The sequence below is a fragment of the Mercenaria mercenaria genome, chromosome 14, assembly GCF_021730395.1.
Source record: "Mercenaria mercenaria strain notata chromosome 14, MADL_Memer_1, whole genome shotgun sequence".
Taxonomy (NCBI): domain Eukaryota; kingdom Metazoa; phylum Mollusca; class Bivalvia; order Venerida; family Veneridae; genus Mercenaria; species Mercenaria mercenaria.
The window spans coordinates 45,534,678-45,557,386 of record NC_069374.1 but is presented as its reverse complement, the minus strand read 5'-3'; the positions used below and the strand labels follow the sequence as shown (position 1 = coordinate 45,557,386).

General features: G+C 34.7%; 1 protein-coding gene and 1 non-coding gene across 4 annotated transcripts in view; both read left to right on the top strand.

Moving 5' to 3' along the window:
- The first annotated feature begins 1,490 nt into the window (after positions 1-1,490).
- Trnav-aac (transfer RNA valine (anticodon AAC)) lies at positions 1,491-1,563 on the top strand. Its single transcript has one exon. It is a non-coding gene; the product is annotated as a tRNA-Val (tRNA).
- A 727-nt stretch (positions 1,564-2,290) lies between these two features.
- The window catches only part of LOC123526841 (uncharacterized), a 69,898-nt gene continuing 49,479 nt past the window's right edge, over positions 2,291-22,709 (top strand). The window contains exons 1-2 of one of the 3 annotated variants that reach the window (XM_053523380.1): positions 2,291-2,429; positions 17,844-18,813. In XM_053523380.1, coding sequence (XP_053379355.1) covers positions 2,352-2,429; positions 17,844-18,813 — 1,048 coding nt within the window. In that variant the 5' untranslated portion in view covers positions 2,291-2,351. Of the gene's footprint in view, positions 2,537-5,648; positions 5,884-17,843; positions 18,814-22,709 lie in introns of those variants that run through there. The other 2 variants (XM_053523381.1, XM_053523382.1) reach the window with 2 other exon arrangements.

The following is a 22,709-nucleotide window of genomic DNA, read 5'->3' as shown; positions in this document are numbered from 1 at the left end:
TGTAACTTAACGGGGAAAAGAAATGAGTATGTAATTAAAACACTAATATACTACTCTAAATAGCCACTTGTAAATAGTTATTAACTTGAAATTCAGTTTTAAATACGCTATTTAAATAGAAATGACATATGAGTCGCGCCATGAGAAAACCAACATAGTGGGTTTGAGACCAGGCTGGTCAGGATCCGTGCTGTTCGCTAAAAGTCCAAGTCAATACGCTTTAAAAGCGAACAGCATGGATGCGCAGGCTGGTCTGGATCAATGCTGGTCGCAAAGCCACTAGGTTTGATTTCTCATGACACGGCTCAATTATTAGATTTCATAATCAAATTCAGCTAAGACTGAAAAACTTGAAAGTTTGAATTTTTCGCGATATCCTTTTTTTCTTGAAAGTTTATACGATTTTCATGATATAGAAAAACAACAACAACATTTTTTCAAGCTTGCACGGTTTCGCAAAAAGTTTTATTATTTCATCGCACAATCGTGAACTTTAAGCAGATAGTGTTCGCGAAAATTTGTAAAGTTTTCATGAAAATTTAAAAACCTTTCATGAAAAGAAACCATGCTTGTTTTCGTGAAAAATGAATTATCTTGAAAAAAAAAATGTTCTTTATCTTTCTGTATAGATCTATCTAGATCTATGGTAATCTTGAAAATCTTACAAACTTTCAAGAAAAAAGTATAGATATAGATCTATCATATTTTCACGAAAACTTAGGTTCTACAGGAAGACTTTACGCGGAAATCATCTGCTTTTAATTAAAAGTGTACTGGGTACAGTACTGATGATAAACTCGAACAGATGAAGTCGACCACCTTCAAATTATTCAGTTGCAATTGTTTTTTATATATTATATAATTGAACATGCCGTCTAATAGCAACCACTTAAAACACCAACTGGTGTAAACAAAAACAAAATTGGTAAATATTCTGCATAGATCTAAATAAATGACTTACATTTTGTCTGTTAATTTTAAAAACATATTAGATCTATAGATAATCTATCCAAAAATGATGTTTTTTGCGCATGCTCACTGTTGACAGTCAACACATGAAGGCCTGACATTGGGTCACTTTTCATTACTTGATCCGGAATGACTGTTGCAGCATTTTTCGGATGGAGATTTAAGAACAAAAATGACAAAGAAGATGTCTACCAGTATGCAGAAATTTTCGCGAAACTTTCTTCTTTCACGGAAACAGTAGTTGTCTTTATGCCTCGATAACAATATAATATTCTCACGAATTCACGAAAGTTTTATTCAATTTTTCGAGAAGTTTTTTTTTTTCTCGAAATCTCATAAATCATGAAAGTCGTATGTAGAATATACCGCCATAAACCATACAGTTGTGATAATTAGTACAATCTATGATGCTAAGGGAATAAACTATGTTAATACTAAAATAGTTTCTTCAAACAAGTTTTGTCCCTTTAAATAAAAGCAAATAGGATTTTATATTATATTAATGTTCCACATTTTCAACTGATCTCGTGGTGTAGTGGTTATCACATCCGCTTAACACGCGGAAGGTCCTGAGTTCAATCCTCAGCGGGATCAGAATTTTTTTCATTTATTTTTCTTCTTTTTTTTTTTGGATGATGCACAGCGGATGATACTGTTTACAAGTATGGAGTCAATGCTAGTCATTGTCTGAAACAATGAAGTTTTGCTGCACTGTGTCTGTGTGCGATGAGGGTCTGGAGGACCTAAAATTAGACCGCAACCAAACTTATCATAATAGTCCCAAAATATTCATTTTCGCTGAAAAAAAACGACTTGCGACAGTACTGTAGGTATCTTTTACAAAAAAATGATCTAACTGTGGGAAGGATGCCCCCGCCCTCCCATTTGCCACCTCAACGCGCTTAACTTTAAAGTGGATACTGGCAATTGTTTTTTCGTCTGACATGGATCCAGTGACCCCTATTTCTTATAATTCAGTAAATAAAAATCACGTATTTTTAACGCACTTCCCCTAAATGTCCCCCTTGATTTAATGATGGAAAACACGTGTCTTTGGGAAATGTAAACATTTTCAAACCGAAAGTAGAATTATTCAGCGCTATTAAAATCATTATTGATGAAAATAAACTTTAAGTTAATTTTCAAAGTCGAAAAGAATAATCAAACATTATTATCTGCATTTCTTAACCGAAGTTAAAATAACTGAATTAACAAATTATTTATTTTCCTTATTTGGGTTCAATTGAAACTACCCACTTGTACCCCGAATGAGCAGCATCCGAGACGTAACCACTATTTACTAAGGGGTATTTATCCTGCCTACCCTACTCGAGAACGACAGATGTCGCACACTTGATTAATGGACTTGACTGAAAACAAATATGGCTGCACCCGGAGTACACGAATTACCACACGGGAAGAGAAAGGCACCCTTAGAACTTGACAGCCTTTCGCGAGAGGTTAGTTGTTAATTAGAACAGATGTAAAATACATTTATGGATATATGGTTGCTTTTGGGCGCACAAATATGAGAAGGAAACAGAGAAAACCGGGAAAATCTATCGGGGTATGGTGAATTTTTATCGCATGCTATGTTGAAAATGGGAAAATGTATAGTTATGCCTGCATGACATTTCTCGCTGTGTTATCCGTTAAATTAGATGATTGTTGGATGAGATATGTTGCATGATATATATTTGCTTTGTTTTTTATTAAGATATTTAAACGTAATAGCTTTGGATAAAAATATTTAAACACCATTACGTTAATTGGTGTTAATTGGATAACGGTGAAGTCGGGAGTAATCCGACTAAATTACTATATACCGTAAGAAACTTGTTAACTAGTCTTTCCAATAAGTTAACTGATTTATTGTCAATTAAGGGACACTTATAATTGTTTTTAGATGAAATGTGACTTTATAAAAGTGTATAAATTAAACTATACAAATTAATTATATGCTGAACATATTCTTATAACATGAAAATTTTGTTTCAGTTAATGAAATTAATGATTTTTTTTATTTAAAAAAAATCAAACCTAAAAGAACAATGAATCAGAAACTTGTATAAATTTAAAAGTCTAAGGCATTATTTTGTTAAAGCATTCCTTGTACAAAGGCTGTTTTCCACGAAGCTGGGATCCTGTTTCAGAACAGCATGTATTTTCATCATGATTAAGTACTAAGTAGTGATTTCCTGTGTAGCAGGGTTGAGTTAAGTGGTTTATTAAAACTGTATGTTACTTTGTACATGTGTACCCCTATCTGGCGTTCAGGATGGAAATTGTAACTTGATACCAACTTCATCAACATCTTGATACAAGCTTAGCTGAATTGTAAATACTGGCATAGCATAGAGGATGTAGCCTGATGTTTCAGGGTAATTGTATCCTGGTACACGATAAAAGTGCCTGTCAAAAAGTCTATTTTGGTTGATTAAATATTAGTCAGTTGAGAAAATACTAGAATCCAATTAAATAACTCTACATTACATCTTTTTATGGAATAGTATCTTTTAGATATTTCCTGGAATTAACCCCCAATTTTTTTCTCATTCAACATCTCTCTCAAAGACTCCCTTTTATCTCTCAGCATCACGTCTCTCTGTACAGACTTTTACATACTATTTCTCAAGTTTTCACACTCTATACATGTCCCTTCATTTCTCTCTCCATCTTTCAATCCCTATCCATTCATCCTTCATTTCTCATAATTAAATGATATTTTAATAGTACTACATGTATATACATACAGGTACCATTGAAGTTCCATAATTACTAGTTGACTTTTCTTCTATACAAAAGAAAGCAGTTGTACCTGTATAAATTTCAACTTCATAAAAACTGAATTTAGTCTTTAGACAAATATACAATTGTAAACGCTTAAATAACGCAATCAAATCAGGCTTATTATATATAAATTTTTGTTATTATAAGTGCGCAATATGCCCCATTATTTCATATTTAAACTTCATGCATGCATCCGGTGTACATGGTTTTGGTGACATTTTCCAGTTATTTCCTTGTCATAAATTCTTGATATGTACACAAATTAACTACCATGTATTATAGGTAGGTAAATTAATTACGCTTTAAAATTAAGGTAGACTGTGTATTACGAGGTAGAACATCGTCAGATTTGAAGTATCGTGCAGTTACAACAATGTACCTCGGTGTGAACATGTCTTTTGTTTTAGGATACATAACAAATGTCATCGGTTAAACTCATGTAGAAATAGGGTAATGTCATGATCAGATGTTTTATTGTGTTTTTGAGTGTGTGCCGGATATATGTCATCCCGTTAGGAACACTTTTAGGCCGTAGCAATATCATTGATAGGTTCTCATTATACATTGGAAGTAAATTTATTTAACATTTTGTTTTCTGAACTTGTTTGCAGTTTTTTCTTACGTTCTTTGTGATATGTAGAGTTGATCTGATATTAATACAATATTTCTATGGCTATTGTTATTAGCCTGACAGAGACAGATAGGAAAGATACGAGTTTTAATACATGACTGTAGGTTTTCCTCAAAAGCCGAAAAGTTCAGTTTCAGGAGGCTGACTTAAACTTTTTTATTTTAATTGAAGGTTACTTAGCCTTTAATGGACCTGTCCATCATTCGGTTTGGGCAGTAACACTTATTATTCAAAATGGTACTGTTCACTAAAAGTTTACTGACTGAATAGCGAACACAGTATTCCAAGAAATGCCCAAATAGGGGTTTTTCACCCCCAGAATGGTACTTTGCATTTCCAGTTTTGGAGAAAGCTGTCTCTTAGTGAGGGGGTGCAAGAGTGCAAGAAAAACTCAGTTTCACACCCAACTTTAAATGCAAGTGATCCGTACAGGCACTGGTTGCAAAGTCAACATATCTAATGCCACCAGCCGGCTATAGGTCAATGGATTTTATGTCACTTTTACAGCCTGCTATTACCGCAGAGCACACACCTGCTGACTCAACCCCCCCTCATCCTTCACCTCCCAACTCAGACACAACCCCATCCCTAACATACTTACAATTACATAACTGTGCCAGTCCTCCAACAGATATACTTCATTTTTTTAAAAAAGTAGAAATTTAAGACCCAGGAATTGGAGATACGAATACAGAGATCTTTTGAACTCACCAGAGAAAATTGCATGTTGAAAAATCACATAATGAAAATCGTTTTTGTCTTATTTTAAAGCTTATAAATTGTCTTTTGTTTTAGATGGTATGGTTAGGAATGCACTAAGCCTGACATGTCTGATTTCAAAATGTGAAAAAAGGGGGAATTTTTGTCTAAAATAAGAGAAAAAACAAACTTTTTGGAGAGGGTAGTGGGAATAGAAAAGAACAAAACAGCCGCAAAAACAACTTTGAACAGTCTGTTTTAAGTTTTTTTATATCTTTATACTCTGTTGAAGTCTTGAAGATAAAATATGTGCTGTAATATCAGTTTATTTTCCTTCTCAACAAAATAAAGATAAGAATTTGATCAAACTTCTAACATCGAGGTACATGTACCAGTGTTAGCTTATAAATTAGGAAACCCAAGTCAAGACCTTTGTTGATAAGGAGCACGTCAACCGGTGGTAGAATGGTACCCATCTGGACATATTCCCAGAGTTCACAATGATAATATGTGGGGTACGCTGATAATGGATCCCATATAAGGCAAAAACAGAACATTTTACAATGTTTTCCGTAGTGCAAGGTTATGAAAAGATTGGTTTTTCTTTCAAATTGATATTGTTTATATTTTGTTTGTTTGGAATCCTGTTAGACGTTTTTTTTGTGAAATAAGAAACAAAACAGACTGACAACACCACTGTAATATAAATATTTGATCATAATTTTGGATGCTGGTAAACAATGGATCTTAGTATAAAGGGTGAAGCTTTTGGAAAAGAAGATGGAATTTTCAAAGTGAGTTGTTTTTATTTTTGTTTCATATGGCTCTGGGTTTAGGGATGAATGTGGTCTATTTTTGTCAGCATTCACTGTATATTGCATCAGCTGTGTTAGGACAAATTCTTATTTAATGGTTACTGTGCTTAATATTTATATTTGGTTAAATTGGTCTTAAATCTTCTGTTTTAATATTTTTTTGACTTGGAACTTTACTTTTTGTAATTTTTTTAACACCAATTTTTTTTTAACCTTTGATTTGGCATTTCACAGTTTGATGTATCTTGGGATTCCTCCGGGTCTGCGAGTGGACCTGGCTTTGCTACCTATAATCCTGGCCTGGACCACAGCTAACGCAGTTTTTTTTTTTTTTTTTTTTTTTTGTTTGATTGGATTTAACATCGCACCGACACATGGTAAGTCATATGTGTTGGTGCGACGTTAAATCCAACCAAAAAAACCCCCAAAAAAACTGCGTCAGCTGTGGTACAGTTGGTAATGATTAAGTGGTTGTGGGTTCAGTACCTTGGTGAAGCAGTACGTGTTTTAGTCATAATTTTTCGGAAGACTGTTTTAATGTATTCTACCTCTTGATTCATGTCTAAGTTACTTTTGGAGAATAAGATACTCGGGTTGGGAATTTGTCTTAGTTTATACAATAATGGAGAATAATTACTGACGGGGAATCTGTCTGGATTACTTGTGGAGAATAAATTACTGGTGGAGAAACTGAGTTACATGTACTTCTCAAGAAAAAGATAATGATGGGGAACCAGCTGTCTTCATTACTTGTGGGGATTAAGTAACTGGTGGGGAAGCTGTTTGAGTTACTAATGGAGATAAAGTTATTGGTGGGGAAACTGTCTGTGTGACTTGTGGAGAATATGTTACTGGTGGAGAAGTTCAGTTTAGTTACTAATGGAGATAAAGTTAACGGTGGGGAAACTGTCTGTGTGAGAATATGTTACTGGTGGGGAAGCTGTTTAGTTACTAGAGAATAAGATACTGGTGGAGAAGAAAGCTGTTTGAGTTACTTTTAGAGAATAAGTCACTGAATCCAGGCTAGATTCATTTAAACTAGTTTGTTTCATTAACTTAAATATTGTTGAAAAGCTGTTCTATTTTAGATGAGTTCTAGTTTTCAGTTCTTCATAATAACAGAAATTTATAAAAACAACTTTTTTAGGCTGTGCAAATAATTTGTTCAAAGCCCTGATGAGCCATTCTATTATTGATTTTTCATCATTAATCAACAAAAAGTTAGTTTAGGTTCGCTGCTTTGCAATCGCCTTAGCTGATATTTAAATGAGATTTCGTATATTATTTAGACAGTTAATTTAGTAATAGTCGATATTTTAATTTGATTATCTAATTAGAAATTAATAATAAAAACAGATTGTTTATCTTATCATAACAAAATCAAGGCATTAATGTGCGCTTATCATTGAAATATGTTAGAAGTTCAGTGTACTTTGAGACCAATTTAGCGCATCAGTAATTTGCCCGAGGCAGGTTGATCCATCACCGGCTGTCAGCAGTATGACTGGATATAACGGTTTTACTGTGTCGTACCCCAATACACAGAGACATCACCAGGGTTGTTTTAATATAATACGATAAACATTATCATATCAAAATGCCTGACACATTTTCTTCATTGTTTGGTGTTACAGCTGACAAGCCTGCAAAAGTTTGAGGGAAGTACCCGTTAACCCTAATTGTTACAGTTTAATGTGACAAGCTTTGAACAGCAGTTCAGGTGAAGTCAAACGATATCCTTAGAAAGTCTATCTTTATTATAGGTTCACATAAAAATACACCTTTTGAAGCAGTTCCTACACCCAAAAGTAAACATTTTTAAAAATTGGATTATCTCCCTTTTATATAATATTGGTTGCACAACATAATGGATTGATGACAGTTAGTCATAAGACAGACAAGAAGATAGAAAGTTTCCTTTTTGTGTAGATAAATGAAATAAACATAATTCTTTCAGGTTGAAATATATTCAAATTAAAGGAAAACCAGCTCAAAGGGAGGTAATTGCAAAAATTAATGAAAAATTATACTTTCCTGGCAGAAATGCATGTCTATGCAACCAGTCATTGTTATCAACCAAAAAACTGAAGCCTTATTTCAGACAGTCTGAAAGTTTCTTGCACTACAGAAAAAGAAGATTGATTTTTTTGTCAGTAGACATTCAGATTCTCTTTTTAAAAAAATACTGCAATCGGAAGGATGTGGATGTGTAAGTGCAGTATAAACTCTGTAGAAATGCACCAGTGTGGTTTGCAAAAATATCTTTACATTTAAGGCAGAAATTTTTTTTCTAAGCAACTAGACCAACTTCTTTGGAAATGACTCTCCATTAAACAACAGTCTAGGCAACTGTATTTCAGTTTTCCCAATGTTGTTCCTTATCAAAGCTTTCACTGTAACTCAGTGTTGGTTCATTAACCTTCCCCTCAGCTGGCCGCAAGTGATTCTGCCTTTGTAACCAGTGCAGACCAAGATCAGCCTGCACATCTGTGCAGTCTGATCTTGTTCTGCGCTGTTGATTACTCAGTCAGTATCTTTTTTTGGTAAACACCCCTTTTAACAGTTAATGGTACTGTCCAAATTGAAAGATGGACAAGTTCATTATATAAAGCAGGGTAAGTGTTAATGCGTATACACTGAATGACAATTACATCTGTTACAGTCCACCCAGAAACGAAAATGTGAATAAAATCTAGCATACTTTGTAACATATGTTAGGGCTATGTGTTTTGGTACTGCTGTAAGTTTAGTGTTTTAGTATGTGAGGTTTACTGCAGCCATAGTTTCTCTCTTGATGACAGTAATATAGTGGTTGCTGTCCTCTGTTTCTTGTTGATGGCAGTCATAATAATATTATAGTGGTTGCTTTCCTGTTTTTTCTTCATGGCAGTTTAAGTAATGGGACTCATTTGAATTTTTAATATTGTCAGTAGTTGGACTGAGACAATCATGGTAGATATGAACTGATTTTATGTCAAATTACCTCCCTTTATTTCAAATAAAATGGGTAGATCTGAGACCCTAACTAATGAAGATACTGATCTGAAATTTCAGTTATGCCATCAGGTAGACTTAGACAATCAGTGTAGATACATATTGACTGAATTTATGACAGATTACCTCCCTTTATTTTTATTGTAAAGAATGTAACTTAGTAGCTTCTAATGAGATTGGTTTGAACATTATTTATGTCTTCCAAGGTAAGAGATAGTCATGTTAGATAACTCTTGATTGAAGGTTTATCAGTATGAATACTTTTCTACTAATATTGTTGTAAAGGCTTGTACTCAGCATCTTCTTCATGCGTATACCAATACATGATTCCCTCCCCTGATTTTAATAAAAAATGGATTTATCTCAGTAAGTACTTATAGGATTCATTTGAAATTTCATTATTGTCATTAGTTGGACTGAGATAATCATGGTAGATAACTATGGACTGATTTTATGTCAAATTACCTCCCTTTGTTTCAAATTTAAATGGGTGTGTCTCGGTAACCAATGAAGATATTGATTTGAAATTTCATTTATGCCATCAGATGGACTTAGACAATCAGGGAAGATAACTTTTGACTGAATTTATGACAAATTACCACCCTTTATTTTATGTAAATGAATATACCTCAGCAGCATCTAATTAGATTGGTTTTAAATGTTATTCATGTCTTCCAGGGTAAGGAATGGTTATGCTAGTACAAAAATGCAGCATTTGAGCCTACATGTAGGGCCTTCAAACTTGGTACGGAGGTTGGCCCTGACTAGTATGTGATCCATAGGTCAAAAGGGACTGTTACACATTAAAACAAGAAAATATTCATCCTGATGATATTTAATATGTGTGCCTATGTGATCTGTGTCAAAACTTGATCTTTTCATTAAGAGCAATGGTACTCAGGTGAGCGATATAAGGCCATCATGGCCATCTTTTCTATTAATGACAGTAATATAGTGGTTGCTGTCCAGTTTTCTCTCTTCATGACTGTAATGTAGCTGTTAGTGTCTTAAAGATGTTCTGTCTAACTGCCAGGGAAATAGTGGTTGCTGTCCTATTGTTCTCAGTCTTTATGCCTGTAATATAGTGGTTAAAGTGTCCTAATGATATTTTCTCTAAACGCCAGTGATATAGTGGTTGCTGCACTATTGTTCTCTCTTTATGTCTGTAATAAGTGGTTAATTTATTAGTGTCCTTATAAAACTCTTTCTTAATGCCAGTGATTTAGTGGTTGCTGTCCTATGTTCTCTCTTTATGACAGTAATGTAGTGGTTAAAGTGTCCTAATGATATATGTAGTGGCAGTGATAGTGGTTGCTGTTCTAATATTGTTCTCTCTTTATGCCTGTAATATAGTGGTTAAAGTGTCCTAATGATATTCTCTCTAAGTGCCAGTGATAGTGGTTGCTGTCCTATGTTCTTTATGACAGTAATATAATGGTTAAAGTGTCAGATATTCTCTCTGATATAGTGGTTGCTGTCCTATGTTCTCTCTTTATGACAGCTAGTAATATAGTGGTTAAAGTGTTCTAATGATGATTCTCTCTAAGTGCCAGTGATATAGGGATTGCTGTCCTATGTTCTCTCTTTATGACAGTAATATAGTGGTTAAATATGACAGTAATATAGTGGTTAAAGTGTCCTCATGATATTCTCTCTAAAGTGCCAGTGATATAGTGGTTGCTGTCCTGTGTTGCAGCTTAAAATAAGCAGTTATGATAGATTTAGTTTAAATCCTGATTTTTTCTGTGGCTTAGGACCTTGCTATTATTGGTCACAAGTCAGTTTTCAGTCTCCTTCAGTTGCAATCAGGACTACTTTATTCTCGCCTCTTCCCTAATAAATACACCCCTGAGTCACCGCTATTTATTCATCACTAAAACAATCATTTTCTTACATTAAATAATTCATTTCAAAGGTGAATGTTTACTATATACCAGCAAGATGCTAGTGTTATGATTGCTTAAAGATGGATAATTATTCTAAGTAATGAAAATTAAAAAGGAAATGCCTGGGTATAACTTAATGCCCCACTCCTTACTAAGTGCATTGTCCCTTTTGACACATATAATTGATTAAAATTACAGTCATTTGAACTTGTAAGATTAAAAACTAAAACAATCAAAAATGAAAAGTAAAAACATATTCATTGAAAAAACGTAATGTATACTAAAAACAGGTCTTTATAATGAATTTAAATGGTGTTGCTTGCAGGGTATGATGAGGTTGTAAGATATTACTGGGTACATTGTTTTATTCATTAGGGTAACATAAAGATATGATCTTTTCATCCACCCTGAATTATATTATTCATTTCTCTTTGCTTAAAGCATAACTAGTTTGACTATCTCCATTTCCTACCCTTTCAACTTTTGAACAATTCATTTTATTATCTCCTTGGGGCATTATGTTTTAACATTAAAATGAATTAGAAAGAGACATTTGAGCCGTGCCATGGGAAAACCAACATAGTGGGTATATGACCAGCATGGATCCAGACCAGCCTGCACATCCGCGCAGTCTGGTCAGGATCCATGCTGTTCGCTTTTAAAGCCTATTGGAATTGGAGACACTATTAGCGAACAGCATGGATCCTGACCAGACTGCGCGGATGCTGGTCGCATACCCACTATGTTGGTTTTCTCATGGCACGGCTCATTTATATTATTTATTTCAAGAGGGTATTATCATTGAATATCACTGAATAATAATTACCAGCACTAAGAAATAAAATGTTTTTCTTAAACATGTTAAACTTTGCTTGTTTAGCCTTACTTCAGAAAGTGTACTACTAGTTATTTACTAATATCCTGCCGGGTCATTTACAAGTCCAAGACTGGATGAATCAAGAGGTCCTGGAGGTTTGATCCGTGAGCAAAATCAGGTCATTATCTATGAGGATTTTATAGATGGCGATGTGTCTTGCAGTCATTCTTTCTCCACCTTTGATTGATATTATGGGGAAAACAGGATAGCAGCTGTATGGCTTGGGCACCAGGACTACTGATTGAGTTAATTTAAATGCACTTCCTTCCATAATTCAGAAATAGTGTTGAAAAGTGAAACTACATGTATAAGGCAGCATAAGACACATTTAAGACTTAATTAATAGTAGTTGTTACAGTTTCTTCCATGCTGCTGAGCGCGACTTTTCCGCATTTTGACTGTCTTACCCTTGCAGTTTTGTTCATGAAATGCCATCATCATGTGACCATAGCCATAATTATGTATGTAAGTGCTAGGGACAACTTGCCTGCTTCTTGGATTTATTTTTGAACATGTAAGCCTGCAGTATTCCTGGTACCTGAGTTTTTAAAATAAATTTATCAGCGGAGTATTTAATCTTGCAGTCTTACGAAATTTACTAGAGTTAAGTTTTAAAATAGTATAAAGTACTGCCGAATAATGATCAATATTATATTTATAATTTGAATTAATGAGGAAGAAATTTCTAACATTAACGACATTTAGTGTTGTGTATTTTTTCACATGTACATTCAGACCATCATTAACTTGGGACAGTGTCAGCAACAGTAACTGTAGGGTAAATTTAAACACTCAGACTATGAATAAATTATAAGGGTATGTATTCTGGATGATGGATCGGGTATAATAAAAGTTGTGCTAATGTGGCGTCACGCTATTGTTTTAATGGATGGCACAGTGAATATAATTACCAGCATGTGTTAACATATTGCGCTTGGATAGCGAAAAAACAGAGAATTTTTTTTGTGTACAGGCAAAGCTGCTTATATCATTGTTTTAGATCACTGGCTCTGAATCGTAACTTTAAGTATTAATATATGCCGGTCTTGATTATTTATATCTGTTGGCTAAAAGCAGGTTCCAACATCCTTACACGTACTATCTTTAGCCTGCAAAATTTCTAAAATGGACTGGTCCATCATTCAATTTGGGTTAAGCACCGCTATTCAAAGGGTTTTTCATTGAAAATATACTGACGTGCATGCTGATCTTGCCAGGTCTGTGTTCCGTCTCAGTCTAATAAGTCAAACTGTTTGGCTACTGTGTGAAGAAAAGTCACTTATAATTTTTATTATTATTAGTATCAAATACATATATTATTGTAATACATGTAAAAACATCTACAACTTCACTTTATTATGCATCCAAGTGACAGATCTTTACCAAACTTGGTCTGTGACGTACATTCGGTTTGTAATCAGATGGAATTTTCTCAAATTTAGTCAAATTCTTCCTTCTTCAAAAATTGGCCATGCATACGGAGTCAAAACAAACAAAACATGCTTAACAGCTTCTTCTCAAAGAGTTGGTCAGTAGTTTCTACAGAATGGACTTGATTAAAAATATGACTGCAGGTTTTGTCCTATTACCAAACTACGGGTTGCTACAGCTTTAAACATAAAAGTCTTTAAATTTTGAACATCTAGGGAAATGCTTTCTGGATTTTCAGAATGTTTTGCCAGTACTGACAGTGAGGACATTCATGAAAGAACAAAATTTAATGGTCATGTTTCCCAGTGCTGAGGGTGTAGTACAGAGGTTAGGAGCTATAATTATATTAAAAGTTAACAAAAATTGAAACATTTTACTTCCTCTCATGAACTGCTTAATTGTTTGTTCATCAGAAGTCATGCTTTATTACAGAAATATGCAAAATGTTCTGGTCAGGTTTGCTCAATCTGACTAAAGTACATCTCCTATTACGCTACGCATAGGATCTGAGAACGACCTATTCATAGCCTGGTTCTGACGACCCTTTCGCTAGCCAATCAGAGCTTAACTTACAAAATTTTGCAAATCTACCTGTAGCCTTGACTTTTGATATTTACAATTCTTATGTCATAATGTGTCAGATAGCCGGTTAGCTCAGTCGGTAGGCCACTTGCTTTGTAAGCGAGGGGTCCCGTGTTCGAGCCCTGGAATGACTGCACATTTTTCTTACTCTTTGACATTCGAACAAGTCACCTGATTGGTTAAAATAAAAATAGCAATACTGGAAATCCAAAATATACAGAACACGTATGTGAATGGGTCGTTCTCAGATCTTCGTTTAAAAGATCAAGTACTTAAGTCAGATTGAGGTTTGCTCAGATGGGTTAGAATTGTTTCAAACTTACATTGTAGGTGAGATTGTTTAGGGCCAACACATCACATAGTCAGATATTTAAAGAAAATAGAGCAATTTCTTCATATTTCACTGTAAATTAAAATGGCCTTAAATATTACACTCTATTTCATAACATTTTCAATATAAATTGAAGTTGAGCCATTTTTTGTATTTCCGTGTTCACTATAGCCATTATTTTGTTGAGAGCAAATGGTAAAAAAGGAATTATCCTTAATCTTATTACAATTTAAACTCTGGGGATTCTCTTCCTTTTTTACCAATTAAATATAGCAATGCTTTCTAAAAGGATGGATTTTCTCAGTGAATTCCATTAAACTGGAGCTTCAAATTGTTCACTACCCAGGGTTACCATGGTAACAGTTTTATTTAGTTACAGTTGGTATGGATTTTTGCATCATTTAAGCTTCCCCAGATTTCAGGATAAAAGCAATGAAAAAGTCACAGGCGTCCATTTGCTGTAACAAGCCTCACTCAATATCCTGTATCTGAATTCAGTCTTCCACCCCATTATTCTGTTTAAAGAAAATCCTCCAAGAATCTTGGAATCGTTGCCACGGCAATGGAGAAAAATATTGAGATATTGATCCAGAAGTCTGTACTCAGGGTTTGCATTTTCCTGGTATTTGCTAATTTAGCTTTGAGATGGGATTTAGGCAAAGTATTGATCCCACATACCCGCAGATACTTAGCGAGTCCAAGTGCTTCGGAATTACCAGAATTACCATAAAACGAGGACAAAATTATTTCTAGAAAAATAATCAACCAATAATGATTGATCGAAAAGTTTTCTTCACATTAAATGTGAATTTTGTTGTCAATCATTCTCGCGGCTTTTTTCCCTCACAAACAATTGAATTATAAAGTGACGTTGTCCGAGAATTTGATTTTTGCAGGGTATTTAACTTTAAGCCTTAATGATGGGAATTTTAAATCACTTTAATTTTTTCAAAACAATTTTGTTTTCTGACTTTGATTAAATATAGAATTATGAGAATACATATTAAAGCTCCATATGACACAATGATTTTATAAGTGTTACAGATTAATTTGTTTATAATCTGAAAAGATCATTTTCATGATTACTCTGTCTGAAAACTGCTTCTTTCAAATTTATAAATGACTGTACAAAAATATGCCTATCAAAGGGAGGTAATCCAAAATGTCAGATTCAATAAAACTAATTCCTGTATTCTGTGTTCAATAGTATCGGTTACTTTCACTTGGTCTATATAAAAAAATGGACAAATGACAAGAGATCATTCCTGTATTTTGTGTCGGACAGTGTTCTATGTCAAGAGATCAGGTCTTACAGTCATCTGGCTTCTTATCGATTGAGTCAAAGTTCAGTGCAGTCCTGACCTGACTCTGACCAATGGTTTGACTGTATTCATGGACACGTGGCTAAGTAACAAACATTTCTGTTTTTTTTGTTGTTGTTTTTTTTTGAAGGAAAGTAAAGCTGACAGATTAAAACTATTGCAATTTTTAATGCACATTTTTCATGATTTCCACATTTTGCGTGTCACATTCACAAATATTGGAGCCGTGCATGGGAAAACCAACATTATTTGGGTTTGCGACCAGCATGAAATTCCATGACACAGCTGGCATCGGCAGTTACTGGTCAGGCTCCATGCTGTTTCCTTTTTTCATAAGCCTATTGGAATGGAGAATATTAGCGAACAGCATGGATCCTGACCAGACTGCGCGGATGCGCAGGCTGGTCTGGATCCATGCTGGTCGCAAAGCCACTATGTTGGTTTTCCCATGGCACGGCTCAAATGTACTTTGGGGGAATTTAGCAATTTAACATGCAAACAGGACATGTTGTCTTTGTTAAAATATAATTGTTGTTAGTTTTTCCCATTATTGAAATGAATTGCCTTTCCTGTTACACACAGTGTTTTACATGAAAGTTACAATAAATGTTTAACATACAGTGTCATGGTGTAATGGACGAATTGAGCTATTTACATGTATAAGAATGTTCAAGCTTTCTGCATGACTTTTTATCCTGTAGTTTTTCCATAAATCTGGAAACAGTTTTTTTTCCCATCAATCTGGAAACTGAGAATTTTAATATAATATGACCTTGTATTCCATCGATCTTGAAATTATTTGAAATGTGGTAGTGGCCATTTTATTTTCTAATAAGTGCATCTAAAAATTCTCTATTAAGCTGTACGTGATATTCTGAGCTGTGCCATGAGAAAACCAACGTAGTGGCTTTGCGACCAGCTTGGATCCAGACCAGCCTGCACATCCACGCAGTCTGGTCAGGATCCATGCTGTTTGCTTTCAAAGCCTATTGCAATTAGAGAAACCATTAGTGAACAGCATGAATCCTGACCAGACTGCGCAGATGCACAAGGTGGTCTGGATCCATGCTGGTCGCAAAGCCACTATGTTGGTTTTCTCATGGCGCGGCTCATATGTATTTCATATTGTGGCAATGAAGTTTTTCCAGATTTAATAGCTGAAGCATTTTGCAGAATGAGAGCATGGAATATACATGTTAGCTTTAGAGCAGGGTAAAACTGTCCTGTGTTGTGGTCTCACGGTGACTGAGATTACCTGAAAAATTGCTTGCATCTTGTACTCCTTAAAAAGAGGGCTGACACACAAGTTCTAAAACACATATTTATATATCAGCAATAATGTGATGAAAAAATACAGATTTTGATTAATATTAATTAACTAATTTTCAGATGTTTCAAACAAAAAATGCAAAAGAGGAGATAGAAAGAAATTTTTTAATGAACTGAAAAATAATGAATAAATATCGAAGGTAGGACTTGTAGGTCGGCCCTCACTGACTTGTATCCCGGGTATAGTTTGTATACAGATATGGAATGTGGTCATGAATTAATTGAGAATGCGGGATGTATTTTATCGACAAGATGCCAGAGTTACAATAGTGGTCATTAAATTCTGAATGTGTCGCCACGCATTGTTGCTCTGTATCTTTGAGAGTTTTTTTCAAAACCGTATTTGACCAAATAATGCACTGCATTGCTTATTATATGTTTTTAAAGTGCACTATTATCAATTAGGAAGAATACGGTTTGGTTTATGGGTGGTGTAAAGAATGCTTGTAAAAATGTATGTTTCTATTTTGTCTTATTATATGAATGAAATAAAAAGATTCTTATACTTTATCCATGGTGATTTGTGTTTCTATCATTTTGTTTAAACCCATCAAACTTTATTTTATAAATTTTCCTCCAGTTTTCAAATTAAAATGAAACTTGAATTGATTATTGTTATGTGTTAAAAAAAGAATTCAAATTTTAGCAGTCACCCAGAAGATTGCGTTTATTAAAAATCACACTTTGAATATAATCAGTTACCTTATATGGAAGTCTTTACCCTTAAGAGAGCTTTACATAAAAACATCAGTGATTGCTTCGAAATTGATTAGAGTTTAATGGTTTGATGGCGAATGTTTTATACCCGATTAATGCATGCTTTTTACCCAGTTACGACTTTTGGTTTAATGTTACCACAATGCCTACTCTATTATGGTGCTCTTGTGCTTTTTACAGTGATATTTTAATGAAAACGGTAAAGTAAGATTAGAAAATTCTTTTAGTTTGAGATTTTCGTAGTGAAACATGTTCAACTGAGATAAGAAATTAATTTTTTTTTTATAAAATAAACATTTAAGTGCATAATTATTTATGTGCAAATTATCAGTCTTCTTTTAGCATGCATTTTGATTGATTTCTAATGAGGCAATTTTTTTCATTAAATGTTTATGATTTAATTAATAAAATCTTATTACAAAGGATTCTTATTAGAAATTATTAAACAAAAATCCTCTGGTTTTACTCAGGAGCCATTTCCAGTAAAATCTTCCAGGAAAAATAATGTCCTTGTAAAGGAATCCAGTATGGATACCGGTGATAATTCTGATACAGATCTTAAAATGGACACAGATGAGAAAACTTACACTGAGGACAATAACAATGATGTAACAGATCTAGATATAGAAACTAAGATTGGAAAGGTTGTAGATGGCAAGGGAGGTAACTTACCAGCTGTCTCAATCATGGGTGGAATTGATCAAAGTGAGGAAGAATCGGACATCATTGAAGAGAACTCTGAGAATATGAAAACCGCAATAAATGATTCAGATGTGGAAAATGACTTCCAGAATAGGGGTCTTCTTGAAAAGTTGATAATTAATTCACCTGGAATTGAGGATAATGAAAAACTTGAAGTTCCAAAATGTACACTTGTGTCTGTTATCAATGAGACGGGAAGCAGTGAAAAGGTTCCAAGTGTCCAAGAATCTGTAGATTTCAGTCTTCCAGCTAACAAAGAAGATCTATGTGTGCCAGATGCTTTAAATATCAAACTTCCAGTTATATCTGAAATTCTTGACAGTGCAGCAGTATCTGGTCTAAGTAATTCTTCCCAGGACAGTCGAACGACCACGCCAAGTAATAGTCTTGTAACTCCAGTAACTGTTGAGAAACCGAAAGCTCCTTATAAGGGAACCATGGTGCCATGTGGCAGCCTAAAGGACTATTTAGATTCTTTACCAACTTTTAACAGGAAGTGCATGCTGCGGAAAGGGAGGGAGGTACATAAGATTTACGTTGATATGACTAAAGGAGAGACCTTTCTCGATGACCAGTTTGCTTATACAGAATTCGGAAGAATGGTTTTGACAAATGGTAGTATACGAGCTGGGCGAGCTAAGAATGCGAAGCAAATTGTGGTTGCCAGGGAGACACTGTATTGTAGTGGTACTGCAGCATGTAAAAGAGCTTGTGGGGGTTACGGAATTTGTCTTCCAGGTGAGATATATTTTTCATTTCATTTGAAGGGGCTTAGGCCATAATTAAAAGATTGTTTGTTTGCAGTGACACTACCCAAAGTTTTTTTTTTGTGTGGGTAGGTAGGTAAGGGTTTCTTTTGTATATAATCGTATATGGAAAAATGACTTACTGGCTAGAAAAAAACATTGGTCGTATTGATTTTCACAGGTAGGTCTGTGTCATCGCAAACAAATTTTGTCGGCAAGTAATTCTGCCTTTGTACTGCACTGTTTGCTATTCAGTTAGTTAATTTTCAGTGAACACCCCTTTGAATAAGAAATGGTATTGCCCCAACTGAATGATGGACCACTCCATTTTAGAAATTTAGCAGGGTAAAAGGTTAACAAAACAGCAGCTACAAGCGCGAAGTTATAAAGCTGAAATTATCTGACATTCTTCGAAATAAAGTATTTTGTATTATTGAAAGTGGAAAAGTTAAATATATCCAATTTTTTATATATATATACAGGATATGAAAAAAAAACTCGGCAGTTGAAGTTCATCAAGAAAATGCCACCATTATATAAACCTATAAAAACTGGAAGGAAATAGGGTGAATTTATGATACAAAGACTAATAAATAAAACAATACAGAGATTCATTTAAATATTTAACATGGGTAAAACTTGCCTGCGGCTAAAATTTAATGATAAAACAATGCTGTCACTTGAATTTGGTGTAAACAAGTCATGTTTTTTGTTAATGCTTTATTAACCGTATATGCTGAAGTTAAGCTATGATAAGGAAAATTATGTTAAAGCAGCTTTGTCATAAGTAAAGTTCTTTAACTCTTAGCTAATGAACTTGTCCATCTTTCAGTTTGGCCAGTACCATTAACTGTTAAAAGGGGGGCATACCAAAAAGATACTGACTGAATGGCAACGGTGCAGTGTAGATCATGATCAGACTGCACTAGTTGCAAAGGCAGAATCAATCGTCCAGCATGGTAATTTTAAGGGTTAACATCTGTTGAGCTGTTTAAAGTTACTTAAGTATATAATCTGATGCCCCTTATTTCATGTTAAAAGAATCCTTTATCAACATTTTTAGCTTGACTATTCGAAGGATAAATAGAGCTATCCTACTCACCACGGCGTCGGCGTCACACCTTGGTTCAGTTTTTCGTACCAGTCCACATTTTAACAAAGTCTTTTGAGATAAAGCTTTGAAACTTTCAACACTTGTTTACCATCACCATGTCCTGGGTTATAGGCAAGAGTATATAACTCCATCAAGGATTTTGGCTGAATTATGGCCCCTTTTGACTTAGAAATCTTGGTTAAGTTTTTCGTACCAGTTCATATTTTGACAAAGTCTTTTGAGATAAAGCTTTGAAACTTTCAGCTCTTGTTTTCCATCACCATGTCCTGGGTTATAGGCAAGAGTATATAACTCCATCAAGGATTTTGGCTAAATTATGACCCCTTTTGACTTTGAAATCTTGGTTAAGTTTTTCGTACCACAGTTCATATTTTGTGTAAAGTGTTTGACATATAGCTTTGAAACTTTTATCACTTGTTCAGTATTAGTCTCTATCTGTAGGCAAGAGTACATAACTCTGTCATCTATTTTGGCTGAATTATGGCCCTTTTTGGACTTAGAAATTGGTTCTGTTTTTGTACAAGTCCACGTTTTGTCAAAATTATTTGACATATGGCTTTTAAACTTTGAACACTTATGTTTTTAATCATGATTTCCATCTGTAGGCAAGAGTGCATAATTCTGAAAACTATTTTGACTGAATCATGTCCGTTTTTGGACTTGGAAATCAGTTAAACTTTTCATACCATTTCATATTTTGATTAAACTGTTTGACTTTGAAACTTTGAACACTTCATTACCATCATGGTCACACATTGCCATTTAGTGCAAGACAAAATCCACAAATACAGGAACATGGTTTGACTTATCTAGTTAATTTTTGTTTCTTTTGTCTGAAAATCTGTGGTAATATTTTGACCCCATTCATCAATCAGTTCTTCGAATAGTCGAGCGCGCTGTCATCCAACAGCTCTTGTTCTTTAAACATCTTATGAAAAAATTTATGGATTTTCACCAAACTTCGTTCGACTAATCCCGGCATGGTTGTTTCTTTCAAGCTTAAAATTTTTCAAATGGTTCCATTTGATGGAATTTTGACCACCACGGCTGAAAATAGATAAATCTTTAAATAACCTCCTCATGAACCACTTAATGGATGTTCATCAAACTTGAATAAAAGCATCCTTGCATAATAGCCTTACACAAGTTTGCCGGAAGGATTTTTATGCCCCGAAAGGAGGCATATTAGATTTCAACTGTCCGTCCGTTCTTTTGTTCGTTCGTTAGTTCGTTCGTCACAACGTTAACTTTTTGCATGAAGGCACTTTACTCGCGAACCACTGCACCCAGGACCTTCAAACTTCACATGCTGATAGTACTTATTGAGTACATGACCCCTACTGACTTTGGGGTCAACAGGTCAAAGGTCAAGGTCACCAGGTCAAAGGTCAAGGCGCTGCGAGGGTGGGGGTGTGCATTTGTCACCATTAGTGACAGCTCTTGTTATTTAACTAGTATCAGTTGTTTATCTCATTAAGATGATTTACAGAACACACATCCCATGTCATCAGGTCAAAGGTTAAGGCCTCACTGGGAGGTCAAAATTCAAACAGATTTATTTGCAGACATGCAAATTTATTTTCAGATAACAACAGTTACACAAAAATATTCACAAACATTGTAATACAATAAGAACCTTAAAGTTGATTGATCCAGGTTTTAGGATCCAAGGTCAAGGTCACATGTAGTGGCCACATGTCAAGTACATTCACATGACTGTGTGCTTTAAGTCTTGAAAACTGCTGGAAGGCTTTTCATGAAACTAGTATCAATTGTATAACTTTTAGAAATAATTTGCAAATCATACCATGCATTTGGGTCAAAGGACAATGTCACACTCGGAGGCCAGAGGTCATATTTTGTTATTTCAGACTTGTTTTTCATTTTGGTCTTCTAAACTATAGTGCATTAAAAGTGCACACTTTCTGGACAGTGGTTCTCTTGTTTTTAGCAAAGAGCTATAAAAAACAAATAGATCGGCAACTTGAAAGGCATATAGAGCAAATCTCGTAAACATCTTGTGGCAACTGAATGAGATCTTGTAGTAAGCATCCGTTAATTTGATCACAATTGATCAAGTCAGCAAACGCTTTGAAATAAGATGACTTTCTATCAGATCTTTTTTATATAATGATAATGGTGCTTTTTAGCTCACCAGAGCACAAAGTGCTCAGGGTGAGCTATTGTGATTGCTCACCATCCGGCATCTGTCCGTCCATCCGTCGTCCGTATGTCTGCCCGTCCGTCCGTCCACACTTTCCTTTAAACAACATCTCCTAAACCAACAGGCCAACTTTGATGAAACTTCACAGGGATGTTTCTTGGATGGTCTTCTTTAAAAATATTGTTCAAAGAATTGAATTCCATGCAAAACTCTGGTTGCCATGACAACAGAAAGAAAAAACTTTAAAAATCTTCTTCTCAAAAACCAGAAGACCTAGAGCTTAGATATTTGGTGTGAAGCATTGCCTAGTGGACCTCTACCAGATTTGTTCAAATCATGACCCTGGGGTCAAAATTGACCCCGCCCCAGGGCTCACTTGATTTTACATAGGAAAATCTTAAAAAATCTTCTTCTCAAAAACCAGAAGCCCTAGAGCTTAGATATTTGACATGTAGCATTGCCTAGAGGACCTCTACTAAAATTGTTCAAATAATGACCCCGGGGTCAAAATTGACCCCGCCCCAGGGGTCATTTGATTTTACATAGGAAAATCTTCAAAAATTTTCTAAAAATAAACAGAAGGCCTAGAGCTTAGATATTTGACATGTAG